This window comes from Ascaphus truei, assembly GCF_040206685.1.
Source record: "Ascaphus truei isolate aAscTru1 chromosome 23 unlocalized genomic scaffold, aAscTru1.hap1 SUPER_23_unloc_1, whole genome shotgun sequence".
In the NCBI taxonomy this organism is placed as follows: Eukaryota; Metazoa; Chordata; class Amphibia; order Anura; family Ascaphidae; genus Ascaphus; species Ascaphus truei.
In genome coordinates this window covers 480,348-492,656 of record NW_027453862.1, presented here as the reverse complement: position 1 = coordinate 492,656, position 12,309 = coordinate 480,348, and the positions used below count along the sequence as shown (strand labels likewise).

At 50.1% G+C, this 12,309-nt stretch overlaps 1 protein-coding gene across 1 annotated transcript in view; it reads right to left on the bottom strand.

Annotated features, from left to right (window-relative positions):
* LOC142474757 (B-cell antigen receptor complex-associated protein beta chain-like) overlaps window positions 1–9,697 on the bottom strand; it is a 43,606-nt gene extending 33,909 nt beyond the window's left edge. Inside the window, exons 1-2 of the mRNA XM_075580983.1 lie at window positions 9,560–9,697; window positions 2,272–2,313 (exon numbers count right to left, since the gene is read on the bottom strand). Coding sequence (XP_075437098.1) covers window positions 2,272–2,313; window positions 9,560–9,617 — 100 coding nt within the window. The 5' untranslated portion in view covers window positions 9,618–9,697. The remainder of the gene's footprint in view (window positions 1–2,271; window positions 2,314–9,559) is intronic.
* Window positions 9,698–12,309: the final 2,612 nt, after the last annotated feature.

The window sequence follows — 12,309 nt, the reverse complement described above, 5'->3', positions numbered from 1 at the left end:
TACGACACCTGTATATCCCGACTTACCGGGAGCTCCTTCTTGTATAACTACAACACCTGTATATCCAGACTTACCGGGATCTCCTCCTTGTATAACTACGACACCTGTATATCCAGACTTACCGGGATCTCCTCCTTGTATAACTACGACACCTGTATATCCCGACTTACCGGGATCTCCTCCTTGTATAACTATGACACCTGTATATCCCGACTTACCGGGATCTCCTTCTTGTATAACTACGACACCTGTATATCCAGACTTACTGGGATCTCCTTCTTGTATAACTACGACACCTGTATATCCCGACTTACCGGGATCTCCTTCTTGTATAACTACGACACCTGTATATCCAGACTTACCGGGATCTCCTCCTTGTATAACTACAACACCTGTATATCCAGACTTACCGGGATCTCCTTCTTGTATAACTATGACACCTGTATATCCAGACTTACCGGGATCTCCTTCTTGTATAACTACAACACCTTTATATCCAGACTTACCGGATCTCCTTCTTGTATAACTACGACACCTGTATATCCCGACTTACCGGGATCTCCTTCTTGTATAACTACGACACCTGTATATCCAGACTTACCGGGTCTCCTCCTTGTATAACTACGACACCTGTATATCCAGACTTACCGGGTCTCCTCCTTGTATAACTACGAGACCTCTATATTCAGACTTACCGGGATCTCCTTCTTGTATAACTACGACACCTGTATATCCAGACTTACCGGGATCTCCTTCTTGTATAACTACGACACCTGTATATCCAGACTTACCGGGTCTCCTCCTTGTATAACTACGAGACCTCTATATCCAGACTTACCGGGATCTCCTCCTTGTATAACTACGACACCTGTATATCCAGACTTACCGGATCTCCTTCTTGTATAACTACGACACCTGTATATCCAGACTTACCGGATCTCCTTCTTGTATAACTACGACACCTGTATATCCAGACTTACCGGGATCTCCTTCTTGTATAACTACGAGACCTCTATATCCAGACTTACCGGGATCTCCTTCTTGTATAACTACGACATCTGTATATCCAGACTTACCGGGATCTCCTTCTTGTATAACTACGACACCTGTATATCCAGACTTACCGGGATCTCCTCCTTGTATAACTACGACACCTGTATATCCAGACTTACCGGGATCTCCGTCTTTTATAACTACGACACCTGTATATCCAGACTTACCGGGATCTCCTCCTTGTATAACTACGACACCTGTATATCCAGACTTACCGGGATCTCCTTGTATAACTACGACACCTGTATATCCCGACTTACCGGGATCTCCTTCTTGTATAACTACGACACCTGTATATCCCGACTTACCGGGATCTCCATCTTGTATAACTACGATACCTGTATATCCAGACTTACCGGGATCTCCTTCTATACATACAAAACCTGTATATCCAGACTTACCGGGATCTCCTTCTTGTATAACTACGACATCTTTATATCCAGACTTACCGGGATCTCCTTGTATAACTACGACACCTGTATATCCAGACTTACCGGGATCTCCTTGTATACATACGACACCTGTATATCCAGACTTACCGGGATCTCCTTCTTGTATAACTACGACACCTGTATATCCAGACTTACCGGGATCTCCTCCTTGTATAACTACGACACCTGTATATCCAGACTTACCGGGATCTCCTCCTTGTATAACTACGACACCTGTATATCCAGACTTACCGGGATCTCCTCCTTGTATAACTACGACACCTGTATATCCAGACTTACCGGGATCTCCTCCTTGTATAACTACGACACCTGTATATCCAGCCTTACCGGGATCTCCTTCTTGTATAACTACGACACCTGTATATCCAGCCTTACCGGGATCTCCTCCTTGTATAACTACGACACCTGTATATCCAGACTTACCGGGATCTCCTTCTTGTATAACTACGACACCTGTATATCCAGACTTACCGGGATCTCCTCCTTGTATAACTACGACACCTGTATATCCAGACTTACCGGGATCTCCTCCTTGTATAACTACGACACCTGTATATCCAGCCTTTCCGGGATCTCCTTCTTGTATAAACACAACACACTACTTCAGCTTCCTCGGTCAAAGCACTCTTTTTTTTAACCACGATTGAGAAAGATATCACTTCTCCCGCATTATTCGTTGCACAGGGACGCTACTTAGGAACAACAGGGTTTGTGGTGGTTGTTGTGAAGAGTTCATTTGAAGGATATGTCAGACATGCCACATTACCTGAACCTTGGACCTGTTTTCCCTCCGCAACGGGTACATGATCTGCAAAAAAGGGGATGGAAAAGAGGAAACAATGTCATCTCAGTTGAACGGGTTGTGGGGTGTCTGCAGTGGAATAGCGCTGCTTAGTAAATATGGGCCAACATTAGGGTTGCCAGGTGTCCAGTATAGAACCGGACTGTCCTGTATTTGGACACTGTCCAGTAACAATGAAGGGTAATACTGGACATGTATGTGTCCATGTATTACCCCTCTAGACATAGTGACCTGAACGGCTTGAGGAAACAGCATGGAGCGGAGAGATGTGTCTGTGTGTGTGTTTGTGTGTGTGTGTGTGTCGAGCGTGTCACACCATTCACCATTGTGTCCAGTATTTTTGGAGAAGCCGTCTGGCCACCCTAGCCACTATACCAAGCTGTCCAAGACATTAAACATCTCCTTTCACCTATCCGCTCTTCCTCTTGCTCACCTTCTCCTTAGCCTACGGCCCCAGTCCTTCCTGCTGCATGCGCGCCTGGTGGCATGGCGGTGCGTGCACAGACTACAGCCGCGATCGGCGGTCTGTAGGGGACATCTAGGGAGAGCGCAGGGGGCAGGGCCGTGACGGGGGGGGGCACGGCCATGACGGGGCATATCTGCACTGCCATTGGCTACGCGCGGCCACGTGACCACGTCGTGGCACATGAAGACAACATTTTTGTCTTCCCTGTCAGCATACGCGTCACAGCGCACACAGCCACTGGGGCCTGCCCCAAAAAGGGCAGTGCTGAGGTGTGTGGCGCGCACCGCCGTGACCTCCGGGGACTCAGCCTTACTCTGGCATCCAGTCCCCTCCAGTACTCTGGGTATAAGTTGGTCATGCAGACAGCGCCTTACAATGTACATCGGGCGCCACCGGCCCAAGCACCAACATGATCTTTGTAAGGATGTTTTGCGTCAAGAATGTAGTGGTAAAGCGGACTACTAACGCTATTATAAAGTGGTGGGGTGTTGTTGATGGTGGTTACATGGGACGCGCAGTTCGGAGGCTGGCATTGCGCCTGACCCATTGCATTGTGCCGTGTACCTGCCTGATAGGTTCATTTGAAATTGAACATGGACGCAAATGTTTAGACAAGGGGCGGCCAACGCCAGTCCTCAAGAGCTACTCACAAGTCAGGGTTTCAGGATATCCCTGCTTCAGCACAGGTGGCTCAGTCAGTGATTGAACCACCTGTGAGGAAGCAGGGTCTGGTTGAGCCACCTGTGCTGAAGCAGGGACTGATTGAGCCTCCTTTGCTGAAGCTGGGACTGATTTTGCCACCTGTGCTGAAGCAGGGACTGATTGAGCCTCCTTTGCTGAAGCTGGACTGATTGAGCCACCTGTGCTGAAGCACGGACTGATTGTGCCACCTGTACTGAAGCAGGGACTGATTGTGACACTTGTACTGAAGCAGGGACTGATTGTGACACTTATACTGAAGCAGGGACTGATTGTGACACTTGTACTGAAGCAGGGACTGATTGAGCCACCTGTACTGAAGCAGGGCCTGATTGAGCCACCTGTGCTGAAGCTGGGCCTGATTGAGCCACCTGTACCGAAGCAGGGTATATCCTGAAAACCTGACCTGTTGGTGGCCCTTGAGGACTGGAGTTGGCCAGTCCTGCTTTAAACATTTGAATGTACTTTCTCCTTCACAATGGAAACATACTATATTTATATTATTATTTAGATTTTAAAAAAATATGAAAAGTCAGTATGTTTCATTGTTTACTTTTGCTGGCAATTAACGTGACGCAAGAAAATCCTCGATTACAAACGGGACGGAAATTCCAGCGTAACCGTATCTCATTCTAACTGGTAAAAGCTGAAAGGTTGCATCTTCATCGGTGGGAGGGGGGGAGGGAAGTGTGAGGGGAGGGGGGAGGGGGAGTGTGAGGGGAGGGGAGGGAGGGGAGTGTGAGGGGAGGGAGGGAGGGGGAGTGTGAGGGGAGGGAGGGGAGTGTGAGGGGAGGGGAGGGGGGGAGTGTGAGGGGAGGGGGGAGGGGGAGTGTGAGGGGAGGGGAGTGTGAGGCGAGGGAGGGGAGTGTGAGGGGAGGGAGGGAGGGGGAGTGTGAGGGGAGGGAGGGGAGTGTGAGGGGAGGGGGGAGGGGGAGTGTGAGGGGAGGGGGGGAGTGTGAGGGGAGGGGGGAGGGGGAGTGTGAGGGGAGGGGGAGGGGGAGTGTGAGGGGAGTGTGAGGGGAGGGAGGGGAGTGTGAGGGGAGGGGGGAGGGGGAGTGTGAGGGGAGGGGGGGAGTGTGAGGGGAGGGGGGAGGGGGAGTGTGAGGGGAGGGGGGAGGGGGAGTGTGAGGGGAGGGAGGGAGGGGAGTGTGAGGTGAGGGGAATGTGAGGGGAGGGGGGAGGTGCTGATGAATAGACCAAAGTGGGTCCAAACATGGTCAACGGGAATATTGTATTTATTAAGTACTAGCTGAGAGTACCGGGTGTCGCTCGGGAATTGTAAGAAAGCAACAAAAAAAAATTACTGAGATTTATAAGTGGATTATTTGATTTTTTTTTCCGTTCCTTCACGCGAAATCCCTCTGCTAAAACAACAACGCCACCCACAATAGTTTCATTTCCTCTGAGGTCCGGAAGTGTTCCAAAATATAGAGATTAGTAAATATCTATTTTCAATTTGAGATTCGGGCCAAGAAAAACTTGGTGTATAATTTTGACGCCATTTTTTAAATACCTTGTTGATGCCCGTATGCAAATGAGTACATATTTACATACGTGTCACGGGCTTTAACACTGCTACGCCACTTCACACATGTTTGCGCCAATATAGCTCACTCAAAAACATCAATTGCATTTCTCAGGCACGAGGATGAATAGAAAGCTAGGGCAAAGGTTGCGAACACACCCAATATACTTACTGGTTGGTTTTCTTGGGTCAAACATTCCGTATGGGACACAGACCCCGACGCGTTTTGCGTTAAGCAAAATAGGGAGTTAGGTTCTAGTGCAAGTGGGCAAGTGATGCATTTGGATGACAGAAGTCTCTGGGAACATCCTCCTAAGGCCGTGCCTATAGTGCCCGTGGCGGCGGCGCGGGCGACCCGGGCATTGATTGGTTCAGGGGCTGTCACATGAGGTGACAGCCCCTGAAAAATCAAACATTCCTGGCTTCCGAAAATCGCGTCGCCCCGTCGCTTTGTCGCCGTCGCACTTACTATAAGCCCAGGCGGCGACAATGCATTTGTTTTTGGGCGCCGTCACGTCGCCGTCACTATAAGCGCGGCCTAACAGTTCTAACTATAGCAACAACATCGTTAGACTTGCAGGGTCAACATGCCCCACGGCAGGAGTGGTCAACTCGAGTCCTCAAGGGCCACCAACAGGTCAGGTTTGAAGGGTATCCCTGCTTCGGCAGAGGTGGCTCAATCAGTGGCTCAGGCATTGGCTGAACCACCTGTGGCTGAAGAAGGGATGTCCTTAATACCTGGCCTCAGGGCTGGCTAGGAAAACTGCGGGGCTCGGTGCGGGGGCCACTTACCTTCTCCTGCGCGATCTCGTCCTGTCAGTGTCCCTCCCCTCCTCATGGTGCCGGGACGTCGAGCAGCGCCCCGGGGCATCTGCACCATGACGTCAAGTGGCGCCACGTTGCCCTGATAACGGGACGGCGCTTGACACCGCAACGTGACGCCATTTGACATTGCGGTGCCATGAGGAGGGATACTGAGAGCAAGAAATTGCGCGGGAGAAAGTAAGAGAGTTACAGAGGAACCCGTGCTCTCCCCTGGCAAGCAATGTAATTGTTGTGGGGAAGAGGGTGGGGCCTCTGTAACCACGGGGCTCAGTGCAGTGGCACCGATAGCAGCGCCATCACGCCGACCCTGCCTGGCATGTTGGTGGCTCTTAAGGACTGGAGTTGACCACCCTTGCCCTAAGGTGTTGTGACCTTCTGCACCTCTCTTCTAGTGCTTCCACGTGGTGGTGTGCGGCCGCATTTCCTGTTTATAGAGCTGTGTAGTATTGTTGACACTATGGGCAACTAGTTGGCAAGACTGTTTGGAAGATCTATACTTGCTGAGGTCAAGAGGTTGACGAAAGTCACCCAACACAGATTGATCCCTTATAATGTATTCTTTCTTCAGTCGCTTTCAAGACGTTCCAGTAGATGGTAGTCACGCAACGTTGGCCTGGAGGCCATTTTGTTTTTGTGCGATGGTTAAATCACATTGGCTCTGAAAACGCCTGGAGCGCATTTCTGTGCTTACATACAGTATACAGCTGAACTTTCACAGGTCTACAGAGCATCTTTTCCTGCTATTTCCCTTGTGGTTGCCAAAGCAGCTAGTCACACGACAATCAACTTCTCAGTTAAGATCCTGAATATATAGGGTGCGCATGATATAAATGTATTGAAACAATCCCACTGATAATCTTTCATAGTAGTATGTCCCAAACGTATAACATTTTTATTCTGCGTAATGCCCTGTTACTGATTCATTCAGTCTGATTTGGCTAGTTTGATACCAGCTCTTGCCACTATCTAAGAGATCTTGTTCTGTCTCGTTACTCTACATTCTTGAGAATGGCTGTGTTGACTTCCTCTTTTTGACAGATGGACAGGAAGTTGTTTTTTCAGACAGTTCCATTTCTGCATCGATACTAACCCCATGTAAACAGTTTCAACTCTTCAGACACACCAGCGGGTGACAACAAGAGGCTGCTTTTCCAATCTCAGATTGGCTTTCTAGAGCTGCCGACACCAGTGCTGCTACCTGCATGACATTGGGTGTTGGAGAGCGACCTGCACGACCTTGTAGGGTGGTGGAGAGCGACCTGCACGACCTTGTAGGGTGGTGGAGAGCGCCCTGCACAACCTTGTACGGTGGTGGAGAGCGCCCTGCACGACCTTGTACGGTGGTGGAGAGCGCCCTGCATGACCTTGTAGGGTGGTGGAGAGCATCCTGCACGACCTTGTAGGGTGGTGGAGAGCGCCCTGCACGACCTTGTAGGGTGGTGGAGAGCGCCCTGCACGAGTAGTGGAGAGCGTCCTGCACGACCTTGTAGGGTGGTGGAGAGCGCCCTGCACGACCTTGTAGGGTAGTGGAGAGTGCCCTGCACGACCTTGTAGGGTGGTGGAGAGCGCCCTGCACGACCTTGTACGGTGGTGGAGAGTGCCCTGCACGACCTTGTAGGGTGGTGGAGAGCGCCCTGCACGACCTTGTACGGTGGTGGAGAGCGCCCTGCACGACCTTGTACGGTGGTGGAGAGCACCCTGCATGACCTTGTAGGGTGGTGGAGAGCATCCTGCACGACCTTGTAGGGTGGTGGAGAGCGCCCTGCACGACCTTGTAGGGTGGTGGAGAGCGCCCTGCACGACCTTGTAGGGTAGTGGAGAGCGTCCTGCACGACCTTGTAGGGTGGTGGAGAGCGCCCTGCACGACCTTGTAGGGTAGTGGAGAGCGCCCTGCACGACCTTGTAGGGTGGTGGAGAGCGCCCTGCACGACCTTGTACGGTGGTGGAGAGTGCCCTGCACGACCTTGTAGGGTGGTGGAGAGCGCCCTGCACGACCTTGTACGGTGGTGGAGAGCGACCTGCATGACCTTGTAGGGTGGTGGAGAGCGCCCTGCACGACCTTGTACGGTGGTGGAGAGCGACCTGCATGACCTTGTACGGTGGTGGAGAGCGCCTCACGACCTTGTACGGTGGTGGAGAGACCTGAGACCTGGGAGGAGTGGGTGATGTTTCTAGTATCGCATGCTACATAATAACAAGTATCCCAAACAAACATACAGGGAAAGCCAGTTGATTTGGGTAACACAACACTGGTTCATATTTTGGATGTCTCCGAGAAATACATTTGGTGGTTTTCCCAATCCCATTAACTTTAATTTCCGTCACACAACACCTAGCTCTTGGGAACACACCAACCTTCTTGCCCCCCTCATGTTTCCACTCTCCCGTCCTTGGGGCAGGACCGTCCTTACCTATTGTACCAGCAGGATGTTAACGTTTGATACTCTATTGTTATTCTAACCCTACTGCCCTGCACATGCGTGATCGGCCCTCTAGAAATGTTGAATTTGTCTCCGTTGTGAAACATTTAGTGGACCAACCAAAGGTTTCTTAATAGGTGTAATTGTTGTGTATTGAGTTTAAAAGAGCTTGCAGGTCTGATGTCTCTAGAGACTTGTGATATTCTAATTTAATCTACAAAGACATATCTTGTTATCTCTTACAACCCATTTGGCATCAGACACATCTTAACATACGGTCCATATTAAATGGAGGTCAGACGTGGAAAGAATGGTAGAACGGGGGGGGGGGGGGCTCAACTCCAGTCCTCAAGACCCACCCCGCAAGAGGTCTGGTTTTAAGGATATCCCTACGTCAGCACAGGTGGCTCAGTAAAAGCCTGTGCTGAAGCAGGGATTTCCTTAAAACCTGACCTGTTTGGCGGGGCGGGGGGAGGGTTGACGGGTCTCGAGGACTGCAGGCGAGCACCCCTGTCTTAGATAAAGGTCCCATTTTAGAAAAGTATTGCAGTCCTTTAGCTACCGTGGACATATCTACTAAGTCATGAGGCTCTCTGCAGCCCATTCACTAGAAGGCGCAGTGCGACGTGGTGCCGCTTAGTGAACCTGGCCCGCTAACGCGTTCCACGTGACTTGCGGGCAAACGGAAAACACGTCTTGTTATGGAAAGGTTTTCTAAGCGAACGTGCGCTTCGCAATAACAATGTCTGACGAGGTCAGCGCACGTCGGGCATGTTCTAGTGACATCACAGCTTCGCGTGCGGTCATGGATGTGAAAATGACATAGTCAGGCGTGTGCATAGTCATATTTTGTTTTTAAACGTGTTACCTACTGTAAATCGCTCACCTTTGCTGGTGGACATGTACATCCCAGTGGAAGAACAACAAAAGTATGGTCTAGTGCAAGCGTGACCAACTCCAGTCCTCAAGGGCCACCAGATCCGGCTTTCAGGATATCCCTGCTTCAGCACAGGTGGCTCAATCAGAGGCTCAGTCTGTGCTGAAGCAGGGCTATCCTTAAGATCGGAGATGTTGGTGGCCCTTGAGGACTGGAGCTGGCCACCCTTGCTCTAGAACAATGACCACGTAGAAGATGCTCTACAAGTCAGATATAGAGCTAAAAGTGCACCCCCGGTTGCAGATTGCAGCTGTGCGCATTATCGGCCTCGTTTTGCAGATTTGCATGATGGGTTCGCAGTCCTGTCACGATCTCTACAGTTAACATCCCTGATCATATCAAGCAAATGAGCATTAACCGGCAGGAAAAAGGCCACCTACCTATGAAAAGAAGGAGAAGTCCACAAAACAAGCACAAGGGTGTCCCAGAGGTGGTCATGTTGTGTGGTGGAATGTCTTGGTACACTCTGCCTGGGCTGAAGATGCAGGTTTAGAAGTAACAAGTTCTCTAGGGGTTCAAGCCTTGATCTGCTGGGCAGGAAGGGTACTTCCTGTTCATGCAAATACCCTTGGGCCGGGACTTCCCTTGTAGCATCAAAAGGTTCCCCTGTAACACCAGATTTACCTAGATGTTTCTGTGCAAAAATAACTTTCTAAAGAGTTTAGTGTATATACACTATATATATATATATCATCATCTATACCTTTCTGAGCACCCAGGCAATTAACTCTTGCAGGCCTTTCCTTCGTGTGTTTATATATATATATAGTGCATACTGTATATATATAGTGCAGAATAAATGAGTTCTTCAGTATTAGGTGATACCTTTTTTATTGGACTAACAATGATGTCATAGGACAAGCTTTCGAGAGTTCTCCTCTCTTCTTCAGGTCAGGCAATACTGATATACAAAGGATTCAATGGCTAAAACAGTGTAGAGAGAGGAAGAGAAAAAAAAACAGATATGTACTGTAGATAAGGTAGGGTGTTAAAAGTGTTTGAAGCCAGGGGACAGTGACAAAGAAAGGTGGGGAGGGGGAGGGATGCTGGGCAGGAGAGAAAGTGTGGATAAGAATTGAGGCAAGCAGAATAATTACAAACAATTTTGATAGGGTGTGAGAAAACCCATGTCCGCATTAAGTCCTTTGGTTTTGGTGTCAAAGAGTCTTATCATTCTGAGCTCAAATGTTTTCCGTTCTTGGGTGCTTTTAAACATTCCATTGAGGAATTTGATTTTTAAATCATTTATGGAATGATCTGGTTGTGAGAAGGGATGTCCCCACAGGTGAGCAGTATCTTCCTTCTTCGTGATGGAGTATGGAGTGTCTGTGCATATTCATTCTTCTTTGTAGTTTTTGCTGGTTTCCCAATGTAGCAACCTGGTCACATCTGTTGCACTGAATCATATACACTATATTCCTGGATGTGCAGCTGTATGATCCTTTAACTTTGAATGTTCTATGGTTGTTACTGGCTGTGGGATCTTGGCAAATATGTTTGCAGCGTTTTTTGTTGCACGGTTTTGTGCCATTATCAATGTCTTTAAAATCGTTCTGAAGTTTTCTGCTGACTAATTTCTGGACTAACACGGCTATTTTCTGAGATATATATATATATATATATTATATATATATATATATATATAAAACACACGAAGGAAAGGTCTGCAAGAGTTAATTGCCTGGATGCTCAGAAAGGTATATGATTGAACTGAGATATATATATATATATATATATATATCTAATATATAATATATCACGGGTCCCCAGGTTCCCCCCCGTCAGCCCCTTACCTCCCGGCGCTGCGCGCTAGGCAGCGAAGTGATGAGGAAGATCCCGACAGTGTCGAGGAGGTTTGCAGGCGAGCTCTAGCCAGAGGCTCCCCTAGACAGGGCGCCGCCATGATTGATTGCGCGCGTGCGCGGTGAGCTTGGCGCAAGAGACATGGACGGTGGCCAGTAGGGAGAGAGAGACTTGCGCATGCGCAGTGGCTCAGGCGGAGCGGCAGCCATTACACAGAAGCTTCGCATGGGGAACTACAAGCCCCATAAGGCATAGGGGCTAGGAACACATGGCGCAAACACAGCCAATAGGGCTGCAGCATGCACGGAGGACAGCAGTTGATACATTTACCACGTTAGTCGGAGCTGGGACACAGAGAGGTGTAGGTGCAGGGTGCCTGTGACCCCTGCACTAGGCCAGAGGACCCCCCCCCCCCTGAGAGACCCCAGCTAGGCCTGACTCCCCTCTAAGTTTGTGGCTGCTATAGGGACAGGCCCTTAGACAGGGACACTGCCCCATTAGCTTATCAGTATCAGGGACACAGCTGCGACGCTGCGCAGCACTGGCGTCCACGGTCTGGGACCAGACCATCATTCATCATAGAGACTATCTTCGTGTGGGACACTCCAGCTGGAAACCACGCCACGCAGGGGCGGACTCCATCGCGGAGGCGAACTCATCGCGGAGGCGGACTCCATCGCGGAGGCAGGCTCATCGCAGAGGCTCATCGCTGAGGCTCATCGCGGAGGCGGACTCCATCGCTGGATCAGCGGATGCTGTTCGTTATCCGCCGACGCCCCCAGGGTGCTGGAGCACCCGGCAGGTACTTACTACACTAAGCGCACCAACCATCGGGTGAGGCTCGGTGGGTAGCTGTACCGTATTAGCATTTATCCGGTACTGTAATGATATAAGTGTTACCCCTGATTATATTGCTTTATATGCTAAGAGTAAAGTGTTATCGTTTTATCACATTGGTGTCAATCATTCATATATGGTCCTGCACGGGGTAATCCCACATAGTTTGGATCCCGCGCAGGTGGAGGCGCTGTCACCTATCGAACCAGGCAATGCCCAGGCTCCCAGCGGCGGATACTCAGACCTCCTGTGAGCCACAGGTAACGCACCACAGACACCATCGTCACCTTATCTCCCAGGGGGTGGGGGAAAGAGTGCTACATCTTATACTATATTAGTGAAAGCACTGTATGTTTGCCTGCCTGCCTGCATGCATGCCTGCCTGCTGGATGTCCGGTGTCCCTAGCGGCAATCTCATTGGTCCCTTGGCCCGCCCGCCCCCCGCACACCTCTCATTGGCCTCACACACTCACACCACCCCCTTGGCCCG